Source organism: Nerophis ophidion, linkage group LG08, assembly GCF_033978795.1.
Source record: "Nerophis ophidion isolate RoL-2023_Sa linkage group LG08, RoL_Noph_v1.0, whole genome shotgun sequence".
In the NCBI taxonomy this organism is placed as follows: Eukaryota; Metazoa; Chordata; class Actinopteri; order Syngnathiformes; family Syngnathidae; genus Nerophis; species Nerophis ophidion.
Window position 1 is genome coordinate 6,421,574 of NC_084618.1, and position 26,533 is coordinate 6,448,106.

Genomic DNA, 26,533 nt, shown 5'->3' on the forward strand with positions numbered 1-26,533 from the left:
AGATGGAGCTAACTGTTTTAATGACATTCAGACTTTACTTCAATCAATAACGAAGCAGCATCTCCTCATCTGGAAACAACACCACCGGAAGAGTGTCCCGTGAAAAAACGTCCGAACGGAACTCTAATAACTAAAGTTCCTTGGGTGAATAATGTAAACTCACTACACCGGTATGTTTTAGCGCTTTCATGGCGAGTTTACTGACAGATATAAGTAAGAACTTTACACGACTTTATATTAGAAATGGCAACAGTGGAGGATGAATGTCACATAACAAGAAGATAGAGAAAAAGAAGAAGCTTATCGAGACATGAACAAGGACAAGTAGCTTCCATATGAGGAGGTGTGAACAAGTTAGGACATAAATCATGGTCCCAATACTGAATACCATTGCATCTAATAGAGAATGTCTCATTTGCACCCCTGGTGGTGAAATCTATCCAAATGAGGGATTTTTCCCATTGACTGTGTGTCGGTTTTAAAAGCGCTCCCCCTCTGGTCAACATATGAAATAACAAGTGTGTGGAAGAAATTGAATAGCGCCTCCTTTGGCTAAAATTAATTATATATATGTATATAAGCGGTATAGCTCGGTTGGTAAAGCGGCCGTGCCAGCAACTTGAGGGTTGCAGGTTCGATCCCCGCTTCTGCCATCCTATTCACAGCCGCTGTGCCCTTGGGCAAGACACTTTACCCACCTGCTACCAGTGCCACCCACACTGGTTTAAATGTAAAAATTAGATATCGGGTTTCACTATGTAAAGCGCTTTCAGTCACTAGAGCAAAAGCGCTATATAAATATAATTCACAATTCACAAAATTCGCATATATATATATATATATATATATATATATATATATATATATATATATATAATCATATATATATATATATTTATAAATATATATATATATATATATATATACATATATATATATATATGAATATATATATATATATATATATATATATATATATATATATATATATATATAAAGAGAGAAAGAGACATACTGTAATAACTTGAAGTAAAATAATGAATATTAAAAAACAGTTACAAACAAAAAATTCAAAAAACAAAAATCTCATATTCCTTCTGTTTCTGTAATATTGCAAAAAAATCTTGTAAAATTATTAATTGTTTATGTAAAATCATTTTAAATGCAAAATGGTGACATGGGTAAAATTTTGGCTTTTATCACAATATTGCCATTTTTTTTGTTCTTGTAAAATAGAGACATTTTTGCAGTAAAATTATGACTTTGGTCATCTTTTTGCCAAGTAAAATTCCCCAAAAATTATTATAATGTTGCCAACATTTTAAAGTTTTCTTTTGTAGAGTAAAATTACGACTCTTTTCATGAAATTGCCAAAATGTTCTACTTTTCTTGTAAAATTGCGACTGTTATTGAGCAAAATTCCTTATTTTATCATGATATTGCACAAATATTCCGTTTTTCTTGTAAAAGTTTGACTTGTGCTGAGTAAAATGATGACTTTATTATAGTACTGCCAAAATTTTTCTTGCGAAATTCTGACCTTTTTCTTGTGAATTTCCAACTCCATCCATCCATCCATTTTCTACCGCGTATTCCCTTTGGGGCCTAAATACAGAGTCTCGGAAAACTGGCGTGCACAAGCGATCCCTCAGAAAGCTGGCGTGCACATCACTTGTGCACGCCAGCTTTCCGAGACTCTTATTTTGTTAGCGCAGGCAGCATGAAGCAGGGCTTTTATTGTGAAGATAGGAAATGTGCAGTCGGCCTTTAGAGTTTTGACGGAAGGGACGGCACGAAAGTCTGTTGAAATAAAAAGTGTTTCTCGCCTTCCTCTCTGTCATTTTTTCATAATAATGAACTGGCAGCAGCCAGCGTCATCTCACAAGACCCTCGGGTGCCGTGAATGTCAATCAAGCAAGCTACGGAATTTGCCGCCAATGTTTTTCTTGTAAAGTGTATGGAAGCTGGATGAATTAGATGCCAAAAACCAACCACTTTCATGTGGTATTGTACAGAAAGGACAACTTTTTTTCTCCTCCATTTGAAAATGTGGGCGTTATCATCATTACTGTCTGATTCCAATCAATGCAAGTCATCAGAATCAGGTAATACACCAACTTATATTCTTGTCTTTGTGAAAGAAAGACATCTATATGTGTTACACATGCTTGTATTATCATTAAACACATTTAACTTGTTTACAAAAATGTCTCTTTCATAAATAAATAAATATAAAAGATATATATAAATGAGGTAGATCCCCTCGAGTTGGTCAATTGAAAAGTAGCTCGCCTGCAAGAAAAAGTGTGGGCACCCCTCACCTAGGAACTCCAAAATTATCATCAGCTCAGTTTTAACCAAAATTGAGTTACTGGGTTTTGCCTTTGGACGGGTGCGCCTTTTGTTAGTTGCAGTGTTTTAGAATAAACATATACTTACATTCACGTCTCGCTCGTGCCAACTTTCCTCTGCATCGGTAAAAAAATCCAAGTCATTGTCCAAATCCTGACACTTTTGTTATAAAACTGCCAAAAGTTTTTCTTGTGAAATTGTGAAATTGTGACCTTTTTCTTGTGAAATTTTTACAGCAAGATTTTTTTATATTTGCATAGTATGTATGTATTATTAATGTTGTAAATACACATCTTTATTTATCTGGAAAGGCTGGTCCTAAAGAGGTAGGGCATTTTTCTCAGGTCTCAAGAAGGTAAGAAATACAAGGTCGTGTGTGTGTGTGTGTGTGTGTGTGTGTGTGTGTGTGTGTGTGTGTGTGTGTGTGTGTGTTTAAGAGAGGAGGAGCACAAGTTGTTGGAACGTGTGACCACTTTTGTTTTGCCTTCACGTTGCAGACGAGGGTAGAAGTCACAGGAAGACGTGGCGGACACATGACCAAGGCTCTCCTGTCATCAAACAGGTAACCTGCTTTCACTTGGAACACCGTGAAAGACCGAGATACAGGCTGGAACCTCACATTACCCAACTTTAGCCCTGAATAATCAGCGGCGGCATGTTGGTTGTGGTGCTAATGTCATGTTGTGAGGCTATCGATTGGATGAAAAATCAATGCAAACATAATCATTAATAATCAAAACAAAAATCTGCATGTTTGACACAGATTCTAAACCAAGGGTTCTTTAACCTCTGTTGGACCGTACTCAAATAACAACACTGAAATAGTCATCTTACTCTTGACTTCAAATGTTTTGAAGAAGTATATCTGACCTATTTACAGTTTAACAGGGTAAACCAGTGGTTCTAAAAACTTTGTTCACCAAGTACCACCTCACAAAACTCTCCAAGCACCTCCATAGCCACAAATATTAAACTACAGTAGCATAGTAGGTCTAAGTATTCATTATAAAAAATGCATAATTTTTATTTAACAAGTATATTTAATAGTTTTGGCTACTGTAACATTACACACAAAGCACAAAAAACATCAATGATACTCCACATACCATATTTTCCGGACTATAAGGCGCACTTAAAATCCTTATTTTTCCTCAAAACTCGATAGTGCGCCTTATAACCGGGTGCGCCCTGATGTAAGGAATAGGTTTGGTTGAGCTTACCCACCTCGAAGCAATTTTATTTGGTACAAAGTGTAATGATAAGTGTGACGAGTAGATGGCAGTCAAACATAAGAGATATGTGTTGGCTGCACCGTTTGATGTGCTTCTACAAACAAGTATTATTATGGTGTGTGGATAAGGTAAGACATATTATGTTTTTAATGATTTCTGCTGGTGGTGAGCCTCCGGATTATTTTAACGCAAAAAAATGTGCCTTGGCTCACAACAGGTTAAAAAAAAATCTTCTAAACCATAGGGCAGGGGCCCAATGTTGGGCCACAAGTACCTCCTAAAGCAGGCCTGGGCAATTATTTTGACTCGGGGGGCAGATTTAGAGTAAAAATGTCTCTGGAGGCTATTTTTCGGAACACTAATACAACTCCTTAAAAACGGAATGGAATTACATTTTTTTCGTGAATTAGACACCCAGAATTTACATGAAAATAAAGATTTGTGGGATTTACAATATTAACTATGAACGATAAAACACTGAATATTGACAACATCACACCCCTTCCCAATCGACATATTTTACAATCAACAAAAATGCAACAAAATCAGCGAAATATGAACGCGAAGGGTAAGAAAAAACACCTTCAATCTGATATATCACTAAGTTTTAGAACTTTGTTAGAAAAATGTCCTTCCGCAATTTGTCCCTGATACCCTCATTCTAGGCTGGCTGCTCTGGAAACGCTCTGTGGAAACGCTCCCCACCCACACTACTTGATGCCTCGTCTGAGCTGCTGTGGCTTAGATGACCATTGTAAGTAATTAGATGACCATAGTAACTAACTAGATGACCATAGTAACTAATTAGATGACCATAGTAACTAATTAGATGACCATAGTAACTAATTAGATGACCATAGTAACTAATTAAATGACCATAGTAACTAATTAGATGACCATAGTAACTAATTAGATGACCATAGTAACTAATTAAATGACCATAGTAACTAATTAGATGACCATAGTAACTAATTAGATGACCATAGTAACTAATTACATGACCATAGTAACTAATTACATGACCATAGTAACTAATTAGATGACCATAGTAACTAATTACATGACCATAGTAACTAATTAGATGACCATAGTAACTAATTACATGACCATAGTAACTAATTAGATGACCATAGTAACTAATTACATGACCATAGTAACTAATTAGATGACCATAGTAACTAATTAGATGGCCATAGTAACTAATTAGATGACCATAGTAACTATTTAGATGACCATAGTAACTAATTAGATGACCATAGTAACTAATTACATGACCATAGTAACTAATTAGATGACCATAGTAACTAATTAGATGACCATAGTAACTAATTAGATGACCATAGTAACTAATTAGATGACCATAGTAACTATTTAAATGACCATAGTAACTAATTAGATGACCATAGTAACTAATTACATGACCATAGTAACTAATTAGATGACCATAGTAACTAATTAGATGACCATAGTAACTAATTACATGACCATAGTAACTATTTAGATGACCTTTAGTAACTAATTAGATGACCATAGTAACTAATTACATGACCTTAGCAACTAATTAGATGACCATAGTAACTAATTAGATGACCATAGTAACTATTTAGATGACCATAGTAACTAATTAGATGACCATAGTAACTAATTAGATGACCATAGTAACTAATTAGATGACCATAGTAACTAATTAGATGACCATAGTAACTAATTACATGACCATAGTAACTATTTAGATGACCTTTAGTAACTAATTAGATGACCATAGTAACTCATTAGATGACCATAGTAACTAATTAGATGACCATAGTAACTAATTAGATGACCATAGTAACTAATTAGATGACCATAGTAACTAATTAGATGACCATAGTAACTAATTAGATGACCATAGTAACTAATTACATGACCATAGTAACTATTTAGATGACCTTTAGTAACTAATTAGATGACCATAGTAACTCATTAGATGACCATAGTAACTAATTAGATGACCATAGTAACTAATTAGATGACCATAGTAACTAATTAGATGACCATAGTAACTAGTCTATCATGCAAAAGCGCAGTTTCCGACCATTGAAATACTTTGTATAGTTCAAGACTTACTGCTCATCATAATAGGAGCTACACTTTACATCTTAAAGATCTGAAAAAATTTTTGGGGAATGTCCGGGGGTCCAGATTGAAAAGCGTACGGCCCCCGGCCCTTAATTTGCCCAGGTCTGCCCTAGAGGGTCACCAAAAAATATCTCTGTCAGCTCTGGTACTCAGTTGTAATACACTTTTTCACCACTTGTGGCAGTAATGACAATCTCAAACAAACAGAGGGTTGTATAGGCGATTGCTCTATTTTAGCAAAATAATAATATGGACGACACAAATAACCACGTAAAATAGCAAGCTACTAAGTGAGGCAATTGAGCGAGATAAGTAATGTTTTTTTTTTAGTTACTTGTTTATGTATTGCCATTCATTTTCCGTTTGAAACATTACTTCCGGACTAACAATAAAACACCTATCTTAAAACGGTCTGGTACAGTGTATCTTACGCATTGTTGGGCCATGAGCGCCCAAAAGAGGGCCGCCAAAAAGTTGTAATACACTTTCCCACCACTTGTGGCAGTCATGACAATATCAAAGAAACAGAAGAACTTTAGTCATAGAGAAGTTTCTCAAGTGCAAAAAATATGACTAAAGTGGTGAAGCTGGATTTTAATTTCCATTTTAATTTTATTGAGAAACATATTATTGTTAGGGCAGCATGGTGGAACAGGGGTTAGTACATGTGCTTCACAATACAAAGGTCCTGTGTTCGATCCTGGGCTCTTTCTGTGTGGAGTTTGCATGTTCTCCCCGTGACGGCGTAGGTTCCCTATGGGTACTCCGGCTTCCTCCCACCTCCAAAGACATGCACCTGGGGATAGGTTGATTGGCAACACTAAATTGGCCCCAGTGTGTGAATGTAAGTGTTAATGTTGTCTATTTGTGTTGGCCCTGTGATGAGGTGGCGACTTGTCCTGGGTGTACCCCGCCTCCCGCCCGTGTGCAGCTGGGATAGGCTCCAGCAACCCCTCGCGACCTCGAAAGGGACAAGCGGTAGAAAATTGGATAGATGGGTTATCAACTTAGTAAGTATGTATTTATTTTAGCACTGCCTAATTGTATATAAATGTATAGTTCATCAGTTATTTATGAGTTCCTTCTTATATTGGATTAGTACTTATATTTGTCTCCATGACCTAAGCCTTGATAATCATCTTCGTGATTAACACATTGCCAGGTTCAAACACTGATGACATCTATTAAACAGACAAGAAGCAAGGAACCATGCAGAGACAGAGTTAAATTTTGCTCATGAGGAGAACGCATGGAGCTGCACACTTAGTCACAGTCTCACCCTACGCTCTAAGGTTCAGTTCCCGCGTCCCTTTTTTTATTCAGAGTTCCATTGTCAACATCACTGAGGCCGCCTCTAAAAGGAGTGGTCACATATATTATGCAAAGCAGGTCCAGTACGCACAATATGTGATGGAATGTGCTGGGCCTTTGTGATTTCCTTGTTTCTGCTTCGTCTTTGTGCTGTCGTCTCATCTTTGTTGAGGTCCTTGAAGTCCTTGGCTGTTAGCGGGCTAAAACAAAGAAAAAAAGCACCCCTCAGACAAGAAGGTTTGTCCTTGCACAGATATAAAAAAATGCAGCCTGAGCACAATAGCTAATAACTATAGCAACAGACTTTAAGTAAACTAAATTTGTCTGATAATATACATACATGATTATTCTTACACACATGGATTCATATTATTTGACAAAGTTCATGCTGTTAAACTGTAAGTAAGTTAGATATGTTTACTGAATATGATTAAAAGCAGGAGTAAGCTGCTGGTGCTGATATTTGAGTGTAGGGGAAAAGTTGGGCCCCTTGGTCAAAAAGTTTAAGAACACCCTGACCTAAATGATCACGTGTCAGGTTCAAACACTTATGACATCTATTAAACAGAGAAGAAGCAAGGAACCATGCAGAGACAGAGTTCAATTTAACTCATGAGGAGAACGCATGGAGCTGCACACTTAGTCACAGTCTCGCCCTACGCTCTAAGGTTCAGCTCTCGCGTCTCTCTATTTATTCAGCCGTTCAATAGTCACCATCACTGAGGCCGCCTCTAAAAGGAGAGGTCGCATATATTATGCAAAGCAGGTCCAGTACGCACAAAATGTGACGTAATGTGCTGGGCCTTGTGATTTCCTTGTTTCTGCTTCGTCTTTTTGCTGTCGTCTTATCTTCGTTAAAGGTCCTTAAAGTCCTTGGCTGTTAGTGGGCTAAAACAAAGATAACATCTGCGGCTGACGCCACCTCTCAGACAAGAAGTTTTGTCCTTGCACAGATAGAAAATATGCACCTTGAGCACGATAGCTAATAACTATGGAAACGGACTTTAAGCATAGTAAAGTTGATCCTGTTAGTGATTGATTGATTGAATCTTTAATTAGTAGATTGCACAGTGCAGTACATATTCCGTACAATTGACCACTAAATGGTAACACCCGAATACGTTTTTCAACTTGTTTAAGTCGGGGTCCAAGTAAATGAAATCATGGTTAAACTGTAAGCAGGTTAGATATGTTTACTGAATACGATTAAAATCAAGAGTAAGATGCTGGTGCTGATATTTGAGTGTAGCGGAAAAGTTGGGCCCCTTGGTCAAAAAGTTTAAGAACCCCTTGACCTAAATGTGATCAAGCAGTGTGAGGTTTTATTTCCCAACCCTGAAGTCTGAGTTTTGGAAATAGCCTCTCAGCAATTGACGCCTTGTTCTGTTTGTGGTTGAAGCTAATAATCGTTAGCGGCCTAAGCCGTCAAGACAAGGGAGGACCATTAACACCCCCACTGTGCTTCACAGGTGCCGGATAAACGGAGCTGTGAGTCCGAAAAACCCAGAATTTGGCATGCTCTGAGAAGAAGCTGGAATAGTAACCGGTCCTCGGAACCTCCCCACAGTCGGAAAGAACCCCCTGAGCGTAGTCCTCAGGCAAAATCCGAGTTCAAGCTGTTTGTCCCCCTGCGCAGGGCGAGCAGCGGGCATCCGGTGATGCCGCCGGCCCAGCCGCCAAGGCGTAACAGCCTTCAACCCTCGCACATCCAGACCAGCTCCGCCGCCACCACCCTCGTCCCCCGCAACAAAGTGGGCTTCTCCTCCATCACCATCTCCAGCAGGAAAGTGGTCAGATCTTCCAGTCTCACCACGTACGACCGCCAATCTTCGCCCGGGGAGCCCATGGACCAAACCTCCGTTGGGTTCCAGAGGAAGCCCACCATCGTCAAAGTGGTCGAGCAGAGGACCACGCTCAGCCCCCGTCCGGCTTCTGCGGACACGGTGGTCCACCGGAGAAAGGCCGCCATCATTAAAGTCACCGAGCACAAGGGGAGCTACAGTCCAGCTAAGCAACCGGAGGACGCAGATGCGTCACGGAGTCAAGGACGCCACCTCGAAACTAATCCAGAGGTTCTGAGACTTCTCGTCCCTCCTCCTTCGGAGCTCCCTGGACAAAAACCCAAGAGACCGCTGAGCTGTCACGGCGATGTCTTCCCGCTCGGCGACAAGCCAAGCGAGGAGTCCGTCCCGCCGCCGGCTGTCAGGAAATGGAGCTTGGGGCTCCCTCAGGAGGCGGGGCAACGCAACCCCGCCAACTGGAACCCCCTGGGCCCGGCGAAAGGTGCAGGAGACGGCCGGAAGCTGAGGAAAGACGAGTGGAGGAGGTCGTCTCCGTGTCTCACGCTCATTCAGACTCCCGGTAGGTTTGTCTTCCTGTCACCACTTCATGTCCGCCATCTGCAGCTTGGAAAGTGTCTAAAAAAATACACAAACCCTTACTACTCTTTCTCTTCCTTATCTTATGGATCAACATGATTTGGATTTTAACCCAAAGCCTTTGATATCTGCTGTGATTTCAGTCCCAGCGACACAAACACAACTGACGGTATTTATTTTTCTGCTCACATTCAATAACGGCCTCAATGCTCGGTTAGACTATTTGCTAAGGAAAAAACAGTTAATAAACGTACAATTTTTTTAAACTAGTTAAAAAATGGAGTGGATCGTGAGATCGACAGGCGGATCGGTGCGGCGTCTTCAGTAATGCGGACGCTGTATCGATCCGTTGTGGTGAAGAAGGAGCTGAGCCGGAAGGCAAAGCTCTCAATTTACCGGTCGATCTACGTTCCCATCCTCACCTATGGTCATGAGCTTTGGGTCATGACCGAAAGGATAAGATCACGGGTACAAGCGGCCCAAATGAGTTCGGGTCTCTCCCTTAGAGATAGGGTGAGAAGCTCTGTCATCCGGGAGGAACTCAAAGTAAAGCCGCTGCTGCTTCAACTTATATTCAAAGACAAGATATTTAATGTTGGACCTGAGAAACTTAATCCAATTTTTGCAAATAATCATTAACTCTCTTTAAGAAGGGGGACCAGAGGGTGTGTTCCAACTATGGTGGGATCACACTCCTCAGCCTTCCCGGTAAGGTTTATTCAGGTGTACTGGAGAGGAGGCTACGCCGGATAGTCGAACCTCGGATTCAAGAGGAACAGTGTGGTTTTCGTCCTGGTCGTGGAACTGTGGACCAGCTCTATACTCTCGGCAGGGTTCTTGAGGGTGCATGGGAGTTTGCCCAACCAGTCTACATGTGCTTTGTGGACTTGGAGAAGGCATTCGACCGTGTCCCTCGGGAAGTCCTGTGGGGAGTGCTCAGAGAGTATGGGGTACCGGACTGTCTTATTGTGGCGGTCCGCTCCCTGTATGATCAGTGTCAGAGCTTGGTCCGCATTGCTGGCAGTGAGTCGAACACATTTCCAGTGAGGGTTGGACTCCGCCAAGGCTGTCCTTTGTCACCCATTCTGTTCATAACTTTTATGGACAGAATTTCTAGGCGCAGTCAAGGCGTTGAGGGGTTCCGGTTTGGTGGCCGCGGGATTAGGTCTCTGCTTTTTGCAGATGATGTGGTCCTGATGGCTTCATCCGACCGGGATCTTCAGCTCTCGCTGGATCGGTTCGCAGCCGAGTGCGAAGCGACCGGAATGAGAATCAGCACCTCCAAGTCCGAGTCCATGGTTCTCGCCCGGAAAAAGGGTGGAATGCCATCTCCGGGTTGGGGAGGAGACCCTGCCCCAAGTGGAGGAGTTCAAGTACCTAGGAGTCTTGTTCACGAGTGAGGGAAGAGTGGATCGTGAGATTGACAGGCGGATCGGTGCGGCGTCTTCAGTAATGCGGACGTTGTACCGATCTGTTGTGGTGAAGAAGGAGCTGAGCCGGAAGGCAAAGCTCTCAATTTACCGGTCGATCTACGTTCCCATCCTCACCTATGGTCATGAGCTTTGGGTCATGACCGAAAGGACAAGATCACGGGTACAAGCGGCCCAAATGAGTTTCCTCCGCCCTTAGAGATAGGGTGAGAAGCTCTGCCATCCGGGAGGAACTCAAAGTGCTCCTCCACATGGAGAGGAGCCAGATGAGGTGGTTCGGGCATCTGGTCAGGATGCCACCCGAACGCCTCCCTAGGGAGGTGTTTAGGGCACGTCCAACCGGTAGGAGGCCACGGGGAAGACCCAGGACACGTTGGGAAGACTATGTCTCCCGGCTGGCCTGGGAACGCCTCGGGATCCCCCGGGAAGAGCTGGACGAAGTGGCTGGGGAGAGGGAAGTCTGGGCTTCCCTGCTTAGGCTGTTGCCCCTGCGACCCGACCTCGGATAAGCGGAAGAAGATGGATGGATGGATGGATGGAGATGGATAGTTAAAAAATGCGAGGTATTAAAAACACTAACCTATTGACAAAAGCCAAAACCAGTGAAGTTGGCACGTTGTGTAAATGGTAAATAAAAACAGAATTCAATGATTTGCAAATCCTTTTCAACTTATATTCAAAGACAAGATATTTAATGTTGGACCTGAGAAACTTAATCCAATTTTTGCAAATAATCATTAACTTAGAATTTAATGGCAGCAACAAATCGCAAAACAGTTGGCACGGTGGCATTTTTACCACTGTGTTACATGGCCTTTTATTTATAATAAACACTCAGTAAACGTTTGGGAACTGAGGAGACTAATTTTGTAAGCTTTTCAGGGGTAATTCTTTCCCATTCTTGCTTGATGTACAGATTAAGTTGTTCAACAGTCCGGGGTCTCCGATGTGGTATTTTAGGCTTCATAAAGAGCCACAAATTTTCAACAGGAGACAAGTCTGGACTACAGGCAGGCCAGTTTAATACCCGCACTCTTTTACTTTGAAGCCAAGCTGTTGTAACACGTGGTTTGGCATTGTCTTGCTGAAATAAGCAGGGGCGTCCATGATAGATCAATCAATCAATCAATGTTTACTTATATAGCCCTAAATCACTAGTGTCTCAAAGGGCTGCACAAACCACTACCACATCCTCGGTAGGCCCACATAAGGGCAAGGAAAAACTCACACCCAGTGGGACGTCGGTGACAATGATGACTATGAGAAACCTTGGAGAGGACGAAAGCAACGGATGTCGAGCGGGTCTAACATGATACTGTGAAAGTTCAATCCATAATGGATCCAACACAGTCGCGAGAGTCCAGTCCAAAGCGGATCCAACACAGCAGCGAGATAAAAAAAATAAAAACATTAAAAAAGTGGAATGAGGTGAAATTAACCAGAAAAAAGTTGCAAAGTTGACACAAAGCTGCCATGCAAGCTCTTTTTTTTTTCTTTTGTCTATCTTTACTATTCTTTTTTAGCCATTGCTCCAAAAATTCAATCAATCAATCAATCAATGTTTACTTATATAGCCCTAAATCACTAGTGTCTCAAAGGGCTGCACAAACCACTACCACATCCTCGGTAGGCCCACATAAGGGCAAGGAAAAACTCACACCCAGTGGGACGTCGGTGACAATGATGACTATGAGAACCTTTGGAGAGGAGTCGCAAGAGTCCAGTCCAAAGCGGATCCAACACAGCAGCGAGAGTCCCGTTCACAGCGGAGCCAGCGGGAAACCATCCCAAGCGGAGGCGGATCAGCAGTGCAGATATGTCCCCAGCCGATACACAGGCAAGCAGTACATGGCCACCGGATCGGACCGGACCGGACCCCCTCCACAAAGGAGAGTGGGACATAGGAGAAAAAGAAAAGAAACGGCAGATCAACTGGTCTAAAAAGGGAGTCTATTTAAAGGCTAGAGTATACAAAGGTGAGACTTAAATGCTTCTACTGAGGTGGCATCTCGAACTTTTACCGGGAGGGCATTCCAGAGTACTGGAGCCCGAAATGAAAACGCTCTATAGCCCGCAGACTTTTTTGGGGGCTTTGGGAATCACTAATAAGCCGGAGTCCTTTGAAGGCAGATTTCTTGCCGGGACATATGGTACAATACAATCGGCAAGATAGGATGGAGCTAGACCGTGTAGTATTTTATACGTAATGTTATAACAAAATTATTGACCTATCCAAGGCTTCAATTATTTCAAATATTTCACCTTAAAATGTTTTATGTGCAAAATCGTGCATATATTTTGTGTGGTCGCCATACAAAAACGTCAATGTTTTCTTGGACAAAAGAGCATAAAAAAAAAAAAAAAATAGTAGTTAAAACGTAAAATTGAGAGATATGTCTGAAGTTGATCCTTGTAACTTAAATGTTGAAAGTAAAAAGAAATTCATAAAAAATGTATCACTTTATTCTTTTGGATCCCAAATATTTTTAATGGGATTTTATTCACCTTTTCACTGTGATTACTCAAAAATAATAATTATATAGTAATAGTTAAAATCAATGGTGTCCTGCATTATTGATCTTTTTAAGGCTTTAATTACTTCACATCAAACATTGCTTTCTGAATGTTTTGGGGCAGTGGGGGAAATACTGCATATTACGCTTTTATTATGAAAAACAAAATTGTCTTTGACAGAAAAGGCATAAAGCCTTTTTTTTTTTTTTTTTTAATTTTTTTACTTCATATCAACCTGAAGTTGGTATACTGCAGAGATTTACTGTAAGCATTAAATAATGAAAAAAAAAATAATAATAATGATGTGACTTGTTTTAAACATTTTAATGACTTACACCCTTCATGGTCCCCAGGAGCCCTAAAGGTAAAAAAAAATTTTTTTTTTTAAATCTACATGACAACATATGTTGTTCCAAAACCTTTCAGCATGAATGGTGCCTTCCCAGATGTGTAAGTTACCCATGCCTTGGGCAATAATGCACCCCCATACCATCACACATGCTGGCTTTTCAACTTCCCGCCTATAACAATGGTTCTTTTCCTCTTTGTTCCAGAGGACTTGATGTCCAAAAGTTTCCAAAAACAATTTGAAATGTGGACTTGTCAGACCACAGAACACTTTTATACTTTGCATCAGTCCATCTTAGATGATCTCGGGCCCAGAGAAGCCGGCGGCATTTCTGGGTGTTGTTGATAAACTGCTTTTTCCGTATTAGATGTAAATATAAACAGAATACAATGATTTGCAAATCATTTTCAACCCATATTCGATTGAATGCACTACAAAGACAACATATTTGATGTTCAAACTCATAAACTTTGTTTTTTTTGCAAGTAATAATTACCTTTGAATTTCATGGCTGCAACACGTGCCAAAGTAGTTGGGAAAGGGCATGTTCACCACTGTGTTACATCACCTTTTCTTTTAACAACACTCAATAAACGTTTGGGAACTGAGGAAACTAATTGTTGAAGCTTTGAAAGTGGATTTCTTTCCCATTCTTGTTTTATGTAGAGCTTCAGTCGTTCAACAGTCCGGGGTCTCCGCTGTCGTATTTTACGCTTCATAATGCGGCACACATTTTCCATGGGAGACAGGCGGGCCAGGAAAGTACCCGCACTGTTTTTTTACGAAACCACGCTGTTGTAACACATGCTGAATGTGGCTTGGCATTGTCTTGCTGAAATAAGCAGGGGCGTCCATGAAAAAGACGGCGCTTAGATGGCAGCATATGTTGTTTTCTTTTTTTTCTTTTTTCTTTGTCATGAAAAAGGGACGTTTTTGTCACGAAAAAGGGAGGTTTTTGTGGTTGGTGCACTAAATGTAAGTGTATATTGTGTTTTTTATGTTGATTTAAAAAAAAAATTAAAAAAAAGACTTAATAAAAAATAATTACGATTAAGTCAACGAAATCACAAAGGTGAGTTTTGTTGATGTTGTCGACTTATGTGCTAATCAGACATATTTGGTCGCAGCATGACTGCCAGCTAATTGATGCTAACATGCTACGCTAATCGATGCTAACATGCTATTTATGCTAGCTGTATGTAAATTTGAAACTATATACACACATTTAATGCGGGGGGGGGGGGGGGGGGGTTGGGGGGGTCCTTTTTTTTTTTTTCTTTTTTCTTTGTCATGAAAAAGGGACGTTTTTGTCACGAAAAAGGGAGGTTTTTGTGGTTGGTGCACTAAATGTAAGTGTATATTGTGTTTTTTATGTTGATTTAATAAAAAAAACCCAAAAACATATTTTTATTTTTTATTTTTTTAATAAAAATTAATTACGATTAAGTCAACGAAATCACAAAGGTGAGTTTTGTTGATGTTGTCGACTTATGTGCTAATCAGACATATTTGGTCGCAGCATGACTGCCAGCTAATCGATGCTAACATGCTACGCTAATCGATGCTAACATGCTATTTATGCTAGCTGTATGTAAATTTGAAACTATATACCCACATTTAATGCGGGGGGTCCTTTTTTTTTCTTCTTTTTTCTTTGTCATGAAAAAGGGACGTTTTTGTCACGAAAAAGGGAGTTTTTTTGTGGTTGGTGCACTAAATGTAAGTGTAAATTGTGTTTTTTATGTTGATTTAATAAAAAATAAAAAAAATAATAACATTTTTTATTATTATTTTTTTTTTTTATAAAAATTAATTACGATTAAGTCAACGAAATCACAAAGGTGAGTTTTGTTGATGTTGTCGACTTATGTGCTAATCAGACATATTTGGTCGCAGCATGACTGCCAGCTAATCGATGCTAACATGCTACGCTAATCGATGCTAACATGCTATTTATGCTGGCTTTTTTCTTTTTTTCTTTTTTCTTTTTTCTTTGTCATGAAAAAGGGACGTTTTTGTCACGAAAAGGGGAGGTTTTTATGGTTGGTGCACTAAATGTAACTGTATATTGTGTTTTTTATGTTGATTTAATAAAAAAATAAAAAAATATATATATATTTTTTTTTTTTTATAAAAATTAATTACGATTAAGTCAACGAAATCTCAAAGGTGAGTTTTGTTGATGTTGTCGACTTATGTGCTAATCAGACATATTTGGTCGCAGCATGACTGCCAGCTAATCGATGCTAACATGCTACGCTAATCATTGCTAACATGCTATTTATGCTAGCTGCATGTAAATTTGAAACTATATACCCACATTTGATGCGGGGGGGGTCCTTTTTTTTTTTTTTCTTTTTTCTTTGTCACGAAAAAGGGAGGTTTTTGTGGTTGGTGCACTAAATGTAAGTGTACATTGTGTTTTTTATGTTGATTTAATAAAAAATTAAAAAATAATAAAAAATTTATTTTTATTTTTTTTTAATAAAAATTAATTACGATTAAGTCAACGAAATCACAAAGGTGAGTTTTGTTGATGTTGTCGACTTATGTGCTAATCAGACATATTTGGTCGCAGCATGACTGCCAGCTAATCGATGCTAACATGCTACGCTAATCGATGCTAACATGCTATTTATGCTGGCTTTTTTCTTTTTTTCTTTTTTCTTTTTTCTTTGTCATGAAAAAGGGACGTTTTTGTCACGAAAAGGGGAGGTTTTTATGGTTGGTGCACTAAATGTAAGTGTATATTGTGTTTTTTATGTTGATTTGAAAAAAAAAAAAAATAATATATATATTTTTATATATTTATTTTTTTAATAAAAATTAATTAAAAATTCTTCTGCGGCCCGGTACCAATCGGGCCACGGCCCGGTGGTTGGGGACCACTGATATAGACTATAAAAATGGGACATATTGCCTCCCTGTTTGGCACTTAGAATCTAAGGTTGGAATTGGGGGGTAAATCACCAAAAATTATTCCCAGGCGTGGCCCCCGCTGCTGCTCACTGCTCCCCTCACCTCCCAGGGGGAGATATAGGCTAATGGGTCAAATGCAGAGCATAATTTCGCCATATCTAGTGTGTGTGTGACAATCATGGGTACTTTAACTTGAACTTTAATATCCGATATCAATATCGGAACGGTACACAACAATTTAGCACCTTGTTAAAAAGTGACTATTGCATAATAGGGGAACCTTGAGGTGAGGTTTTAGCTTAGCGCAGTTAGCATTCATGCTGGAAACACTGCATAATGCACAAGAGCGATGTTAAAATTCCAAATATTGCTACTTTCACCGATCTCAGTCTTTGCTTTTGCGGCGCCGGTCCGCCGGGAGCTGATAAGTTGGCATGATGTCCGCACGCTAACAAATCTCTTTGATTATGCAAAACGAGCCGCGGCAGTGAGTTTTTCTTCATTCCCGACGGCCGTGATGAAATATTCTTTCATGGCTCTTCACATAACCACTATGATCAATTCATTAGCCCGGAAAACAGCGTAATTTAAAAAGCGAGGCATTAGTGTGAGTGTTTATTGTGGTGTTGTGTCGCAGAGCCTCATCAGTCCCCAGAGGACGTCCTGGCCCTCAACGCAGCCGCCATCATCGCAAACATCAAACTCCAGCGGCAGCTTAGTCAGAAGAAAACATCACACCGCAATTTGGAGGGTGAATCCGCAGCCTCCCTCCAGGGAAATCCAGGTATTATTACCCGGCCGGTGATGTAATTATCATTGCCATTGATCTCTCTTCACAATTACCTGAAAAATGTTGCAAGCTCCACACTTTGCTTCCAGGAGCACACTTTTGATTGAATCCCCCTCCCGTTTCGCCGACACGCCCGTCAAATGCGAGGTGGAAAACGAGGAGAGATGTGAACTTTGCGAACGAGTCGAGTCATTTGAACAGCTCTTCTAAAGGCCTACTGAAATCAATCAATCAATCAATCAATGTTTACTTATATAGCCCTAAATCACTAGTGTCTCAAAGGGCTGCACAAACCACCACGACATCCTCGGTAGGCCCACATAAGGGCAAGGAAAAACTCACACCCAGTGGGACGTCGGTGACAATGATGACTACGAGAAACCTTGGAGAGGAGGAAAGCAATGGATGTCGAGCGGGTCTAACATGATACTGTGAAAGTTCAATCCATAATGGATCCAACACAGTCACGAGAGTCCAGTCCAAAGCGGATCCAACACAGTCAATCAATCAATCAATGTTTATTTATATAGCCCCAAATCACAAATGTCTCAAAGGACTGCACAAATCATTACGACTACAACATCCTCGGAAGAACCCACAAAAGGGCAAGGAAAACTCACACCCAGTGGGCAGGGAGAATTCACATCCAGTGGGACGCCAGTGACAATGCTGACTATGAGAAACCTTGGAGAGGACCTCAGATGTGGGCAACCCCCCCTCTCTAGGGGACCGAAAGCAATGGATGTCGAGCGGGTCTAACATGATACTGTGAAAGTTCAATCCATAGTGGCTCCAACACAGCCGCGAGAGTTCAGTTCAAGCGGATCCAAGACAGCAGCGAGAGTCCCGTCCACAGGAAACCATCTCAAGCGGATCAGCAGCGTAGAGATGTCCCCAACCGATACAGGCGAGCGGTCCATCCTGGGTCCCGACGAGCGGTCCATCCTGGGTCTCGACTTTGGACAGCCAGTACTTCATCCATGGTCATCGGACCGGACATAGGAGAAAGAAAAGAAGCGGCAGATCAACTGGTCTAAAAAGGAGGTCTATTTAAAGGCTAGAGTATACAGATGAGTTTTAAGGTGAGACTTAGCAGCGAGAGTCCCGTTCACAGCGGAAATTAGATTTTTTTTATTTAAAAGGGGATAGCAGGTCCATTTTATGTGTCATACTTGATAATTTTGCGATATTGCTGTATTTTTGCTGAAAGGATTTAGTAGAGAACATCCACGATAAAGTTCGCAACTTTCGGTGCTAAGAGGAAAGCCCTGCCTGTACCGGAAGTCGCGGACGATGACGTCACATGTTGATGGCTCCTCACATATTTAAATTGATTTTAAAAGGGGACATTATCACCAGACCTATGTAAGCGTCAATATATAACTTGATGGTGCAGAAGTGAAGTGAAATGAGTTATATTTATATAGCGCTTTTCTCTAGTGACTCAAAGCGCTTTACATAGTGACACCCAATATCTAAGTTACATTTAAACCAGTGTGGGTGGCACTGGGAGCAGGTGGGTAAAGTGTCTTGCCCAAGGACACAACGGCAGTGACTAGGATGGCGGAAGCGGGAATCGAACCTGCAACCCTCAAGTTGCTGGCACGGCCGCTCTACCAACCGAGCTATGCTATGTATATTTTTTAACCGATTTCCGAACTCTAAATGGGTGAATTTTGGCAAATTAAACGCCTTTCTGTCTATCGGTCTTTTAGCGATGACGTCAGAACGTGACGTCGCCGAGGTAACACAGCCGCCATTTTCATTTTCACATTACAAACACCGGGTCTCAGCTCTGTTATTTTCCGTTTTTTCGACTATTTTTTTGGAACCTTGGAGACATCATGCCTTGTCGGAGGGTGTAACAACACTAACAGGGAGGGATTCAAGTTGCACCACTGGCAAGAAATCTGCCGCCAGACCCCCATTGAATGTACCAAAGTGTCTTCATATTTTACCGACGATGCTAAGACAGACATGGCACAGAGATGTATGGATAACCTGCAGATGCATTTGCAACCATTAAGTCGACTAAATCACAAAGGTGAGTTTTGTTGATGTTGTTGACTTATGTGCTAATCAGACATATTTGGTCGCAGCATGACTGCCAGCTAATTGATGCTAGCATGCTACGCTAATCGATGCTAACATGCTATTTACGCAAGCTGTATTTACATTTGAAACTAAATAACCCACATTTAATGCGAAACAAACACTTACCAATCGACGGATTTAAGTTGCTCCAGTGTCACAAGATGCGAAAGTCCTGATCGTTTGGTCCGCACATTTTTACCGGCGATGCTAATAAGGCAGCCATGCTATGGGCCACTTCATTAGGTACACCCACGCTATGGCCGAATAGCGTCAATAGCTATTCGCTCAATAGCTTCAATTTCTTCTTCTATTTCGTTTTCGCTATCTGCCTCCATACTCCGACCATCTGTTTCAATACATGCGTAATCTGTTGAATCGCTTAAACCGCTGAAATCCGAGTCTGAATCCGAGCTAACGTCGCTATATCTTGCTGTGGTAACCGCCATGTTGTTTGTATCGGCAGCACTGTATGACGTCACTGGGAAATGGCGAAAATCAAGAACTTTAAAGCTTTTTTAAGGGATATTCCAGGAGGTGTAAACATTTTTTAAAAACTTCGACAATTAAAACAAGCCACTTGGAACCGATTTTTATTGTTTTTAACCCTTTTGAAATTGTGATAATGTTCCCCTTTAATGGGAGCCTCCAAAAAAAAGTGCTATTCGGGCTGAGAAAACGACAATTTCCCCATTAATTTGAGCGAGGATGAAAGATTTGTGTTTGAGGATATTGATAGCGACGGACTACAAAAAAAAAAAAAAACCTGATTGCATTGGGACGGAATCCGATGTTTTTAGGCACATTTACTAGGATAATTCTGGGAAATCCCTTATCTTTCTATTGTGTGGCTAGTGTTTTAGTGAGTTTAACAGTACCTGATAGTCGGAGAATTAAAAATATATTTTTTACATACAAAAATACAGTAAAAAGAAAATATATTTTGATATGTGTATGAAATATGTATATATATATATATATATATATATATATATATATATATATATATATATGTATGTATATATATATATATATATATATATATATATATATATATATATATATATATTAGGGGTGGGCGACGATTAAAAATTTTAATCGAAGTTAATCGCACTATTTCTCTGATTAATCGCGATTAACTGCATTGTATACGCAAAGCCCAATAATGAATTCAAAAGTAGTGGTAGTGCCAAAACATTTGTTGTGCAAACACAATTTAAATCAGTCCTTGTTAAACAGTAGCAGTTAAATAGCATATTTTATGAAAATCAACTCCAAAAAATGTAAATACAAACATTTAAGCTTATTGCCACTGCCAGGGTATTTAAGTTATCCTGTTTGTTATGGAAAATAAATATAATCTACATACAAATCTCTGAGCCACAATCATAACATCTGAACAGGCAATTTCTGAGGTAACAGCAGAAACATTTTTTTTTATCAGGCTCTTATGTTTAAAAAACCTATATTATAGGTAGTGGGCTGTTTTAGGGAATTTTTCATCAAATTATCCGTAGTAGCAATATTATTAATGTTGTGTTTATTCTGCGTAGTGCACTTAAAATAATTATGACCATATCTAGGAATTGATATGATGGGAATTTTCCGATTGTTTGCTTGGTGCTTTGATAAACTGAAGGCATCATATACATGGTACTATATTGTGATGTTATGAGCCAGGGAAAAAAAGAACTACCCTACCCAGCATGCAACAGGAGTGAGGAGCATGCGCGGTAGCCCGGTATAGGTTGTGTCGCCATGACGGCATCTTGTATGTTGTGATATGCACGCTCTGAAAGCAAACGTTAAGAACTCAGCCAACACTCCTGGTCTGCATTATTCATAAATAGACAGACAACACATATACTCCGCTGCTTCACAGGCCGCTGGATGTAGCCGGCAAAGTATTCCCATGCTAGCTAGCCGGTCTAGCAAGCACGCCTCATTCAGTCCAAAACGGCCCGATCTATCCACATTCAGAATTGTCTGGCGGTCGTGAGTGATTTTCATGGCTGGCTTACATCAGGAAATCTCCTGATGATTGAGGGAACCCCTCATGAAACAGTTCTGTAGAGATGAAGTAGTCTTGGGATTTTTCCCACACCTACATATATGTATATATATATATATATATATATATATATATAAATGTATATATATATATATATATATATATATATATATATATATATATATATATATATATATATATATATATATATATATATATATATATATATTAGGGGTGTGGGGAAAAATCGATTCGAATACGTTGTGCAATTCAGAATCGATTATCATTTTTAAAAAAATCTTTTTTTATTTCTATTTTAATTTTTTTATTTTTATTATTAATATTTTTTTTATCAATCCAACAAACCACTACACAGCAATACCATAACAATGCAATCCGATTCCAAAACCAAACCCGACCCAGCAACACTCAGAACTGCAATAAACAGAGCAATTGAGAGGAGACACAAACACCACACAGAACAAACCAAAAGTAGTGAAACAAAAATGAATATTATCAACAACAGTATCAATATTAGTTATCATTTCAGCATAGCAGTGATTAAAAATCCCTCATTGACATTATCATTAGACATTTATAAAAACAATATTGTCACAGTGGCTTACACTTGCATGGCATCTCATAAGCTTGACAACACACTGTGTCCAATGTTTTCACAAAGATAAAATAAGTCATCATTTTGGTTCGTTTAATAGTTAAAACAAATTTACATTATTGCAATCAGTTGATAAAACATTGTCCTTTACAATTATAAAAGCTTTTTTTTTTAATCTACTACTCTGCTAGCATGTCAGCAGACTGGAGTAGATCCTGCTGAAATCTATGTATTGAATGAATACAGAATCGTTTTGAATCGGAAAACTATCGTTTTTTAATCGAGAATCTAATCAAATCGAAAAAAATCTATATATTATTGAATCGTGACCCCATGAATCGACATTGAATCGAATCGTGGGTGTCATTAATTGAATACAGAATCGTTTTGAATCGGAAAAATATCGTTTTTGAATCGAGAATCTAATCAAATCGAAAAAAATCAATATATTATCGAATCGTGACCCCATGAATCGATATTGAATCGAATCGTGGGACACCCAAAGAGTTGCAGCCCTATATATATATATGTATATATATATATTAGAGATGTCCGATAATGGCTTTTTTGCCGATATTCCGATATTGTCCAACTCTTAATTACCGATTCCGATATCAACCGATACCGATATATACAGTCGTGGAATTAACACATTATCATGCCTAATTCTGTTGTGATGCCCCGCTGGATGCATTAAACCAGGGGTCTCAGACACGCGGTTATTTTGCGGCCCCCACCTTGATATGAAAGTTTAATGCGGCCCGCGAGATTTATATGAATGGCACTTAACAGCGTTGTGTTATTTGGGTTCAAAATGGCTCTTTCAACGTTCTGGGTTGCCTACCCCTGCATTAGTGGAAAAGCGGCAAATTGAGACGAGGATTTTCTTACAGGCCAGGCTGCAGTAACACTGCGACACCTGTCCGTCAGTAATAACAGTCCCCGATAACCTGGACCAATTCAAAGCGTTATTTTTTTTTTTTTTTTATTGTTTATTTTGCATTGCCTCACACGCCGGATAACACTCCGGGAGCCGTCACTTTTTTGCGCTCCCTATCCAGGTACTTTCCCGGCTATTATCCGTCGACCGCCGTGTTGCTGTAGGGAGGAAAAGCGGAGCGACACGCATTGCGGAAATAACATTATTCTCCGTGCGTCGGCTAAATACAAATATATTCCACAACCCCAAACAAAACTTTTTCAAAGCCTGCAGTGAAGAGAAAGGTTTGTGATGAGCAAAGACAATTCCAGGAAAAGTGGAAGATGCAATATTTCTTTGTCTTATTTGCAGAAAGAAAGTTGTGGTGCACAAGGGATACAATTTGAAATGTCATTATACAACTAGACATGCTGAGGAGTATGTAAAAAAAAATTTAAGAAATCTTTTCTTGTGGCCCAGCCTCACCCAGACTCTGCATCCAGTGGCCCCCAAGTGAATTGACTTTAAGACCCCTGCATTAAACAATATAACTTTACTATGAATTGAACTTAAACAAGTTGAAAAACATATTCAGGTGTTGCCATTTAGTGGTCAATTGTACGGAATATGTACTGTACTGTGCAATCTACTAATAAAAGTTTCAATCCATCAATCAAAAATAAGGTTTTCCAAAATAAGGGAACAACTTCAACTCAAGTTATGGAAAAAAAAATGCCAACGTGGCACTGCCATATTTATTATTGTAGTCACAAAGTGCATTATTTTTTTTAAATATGCCTCAAAACAGCTGCTTGGAATTTGGGACATGCTCTCCCTGAGATAAGCGTGATATCCATTACAACTATGGGAAGTACTATACTTTGATTTTCACAAAGGGCATTATTTTTTTTATTTTTTTTTCAAACATGCCTCAAAACAACAGCTACAAAAACAATGAAGGCACACAGCTTCAGTCCAGACTATACCGTGTTTTACCGGGCATGTACCGCTTCATACAGCGGCGTTTTAAAAGTCATTAATTTCACTTTTTGAAAGCGATACCGATAATTTCCGATATTACATTTTAAAGCATTTATCATCCGATAATATTCCATCCATCATCCATCATCTTCCGCTTATCCGAGGTCGGGTCGCGGGGGCAACAGCCTAAGCAGGGAAACCCAGACTTCCCTCTCCCCAGCCACTTCGTCTAGCTCTTCCCGGGGGATCCCGAGGTGTTCCCAGGCCAGCCGGGAGACATAGTCTTCCCAACGTGTCCTGGGTCTTCCCCGTGGCCTCCTACCGGTTGGACGTGCCCTAAACACCTCCCTAGGGAGGCGTTCGGGTGGCATCCTGACCAGATGCCTGAACCACCTCATCTGGCTCCTCTCGATGTGGAGGAGCAGCGGCTTTACTTTGAGTTCCTCCCGGATGGCAGAGCTTCTCACCCTATCTCTAAGGGAGAGACCCGCCCCCCGGCGGAGGAAACTCATTTGGGCCGCTTGTACCCGTGATCTTATCCTTTCGGTCATGACCCAAAGCTCATGACCATAGGTGAGGATGGGAACTTAGATCGACCGGTAAATTGAGAGCTTTGCCTTCCGGCTCAGCTCCTTCTTCACAACAACGGATCGGTACAACGTCCGCATTACTGAAGACGCCGCACCGATCCGCCTGTCGATCTCACGATCCACTCTTCCCTCACTCGTGAACAAGACTCCTAGGTACTTGAACTCCTCCACTTGGGGCAGGGTCTCCTCCCCAACCCGGAGATGGCACTCCACCCGATAATATTATATATATATATATGTTAGGAGTGGGCAAATTAATGCGTTAATTATGAGTTAACTCATCAATCTATTAACGCCGACAATTATTTTATCGCACATTTGCGTATGTTGTTTACATGCTTTTATTTTGTTAACGCCTTTTCTTAACAAGATGGCGTCGCCCGGCGTGGAGGGGCTCTTGGTAAAGATGGAACATTTGGCAAAAATAGCGGACAATTCTGCAAATGTCATGGCTGGCTTACAGCGTGGTCACTCCGGGATCACTTACGACCGCCAGACAATTCTGGATGTGGATAGATCGGGCCGTTTTGGACTGAATGAGGCGTGCTTGCTAGACCGGCTAGCTAGCATGGGAATACTTTGCCGGCTACATCCAGCGGCCTGTGAAGCAGCGGAGTATATGTGTTGTCTGTCTATTTATGAATAATGCAGACCAGGAGTGTTGGCTGAGTTCTTAACGTTTACTTTCAGAGCGTGCATATCACAACATACAAGATGCCGTCATGGCGACACAACCTATACCGGGCTACCGCGCATGCTCCTCACTCCTGTTGCATGCTGGGTAGGGTAGTTCTTTTTTTCCCTGGCTCATAACATCACAATATAGTACCATGTATATGCGTTCAGTTTATCAAAGCACCAAGCAAACAATCGGAAAATTCCCATCATATCAATTCCTAGATATGGTCATAATTATTTTAAGTGCACTACGCAGAATAAACACAACATTATTAATATTGCTACTACAGATAATTTGATCAAAAATTCCCTAAAACAGCCCACTACCTATAATATAGGTTTTTTAAACATAAGATCCCTGATAAAAAAAATGTTTCCTCAGAAATTGCCTGTTCAGATGTTATGATTGTGGCTCAGAGATTTGCATGTAGATTATATTTATTTTCCATAACAAACAGGATAACTTAAATACCCTGGCAGTGGCAATAAGCTTAAATGTTTGTATTTACATTTTTTGGAGTTGATTTTCATAAAATATGCTATTTAACTGCTACTGTTTAACAAGGACTGATTTAAATTGTGTTTGCACAACAAATGTTTTGGTGCTTTTGTTCATGTGGGAGAATATTCCAATAAAGGTGCACTACACACTACTTTTGAATTCATTATTGGGCTTTGCGTATACAATGCAGTTAATTGCGATTAATCAGAGAAATAGTGCGATTAACTTCGATTAAAATTTTTAATCGTTGCCCAGCCCTAATACATATATATATATATATACAGTGGGGCAAAAAACTATTTAGTCAGCCAGCGATTGTGCAAGTTCTCCCACTTAAAATGATGACAGAGGTCTGTAATGTTCATCATAGGTACACTTCAACTGTGAGAGACAGAATGTGAAAAAAAAATCCAGGAATTCACATTGTAGGAATTTTAAAGAATTTATTTGTAAATTATGGTGGAAAATAAGTATTTGGTCAACCATTCAAAGCTCTCACTGATGGAAGGAGGTTTTGGCTCAAAATCTCACGATACATGGCCTCATTCATTCTTTCCTTAACACGGATGAATCAATCGTCCTGTCCCCTTAGCAGAAAAACAGCCCCAAAGCATGATGTTTCCACCCCCATGCTTCACAGTAGGTATGGTGTTCTTGGGATGCAACTCAGTATTTTTCTTCCTCCAAACACGACACACCCCCAGCTCCCTTTAAAAATCCATGAATCCCATCTCCAGAAACAATAACGGGTA

General features: G+C 40.0%; 1 protein-coding gene across 3 annotated transcripts in view; it reads left to right on the forward strand.

Annotated features, from left to right (window-relative positions):
* The window catches only part of LOC133557236 (serine/arginine repetitive matrix protein 2-like), a 94,241-nt gene that overhangs the window by 45,302 nt on the left and 22,406 nt on the right, over positions 1-26,533 (forward strand). For all 3 annotated transcript variants that reach the window (XM_061907550.1, XM_061907551.1, XM_061907549.1), the window contains 3 exons: positions 2,850-2,914; positions 8,483-9,374; positions 17,241-17,387. In XM_061907550.1, the coding sequence (XP_061763534.1) occupies positions 2,850-2,914; positions 8,483-9,374; positions 17,241-17,387 (1,104 nt within the window). The remainder of the gene's footprint in view (positions 1-2,849; positions 2,915-8,482; positions 9,375-17,240; positions 17,388-26,533) is intronic.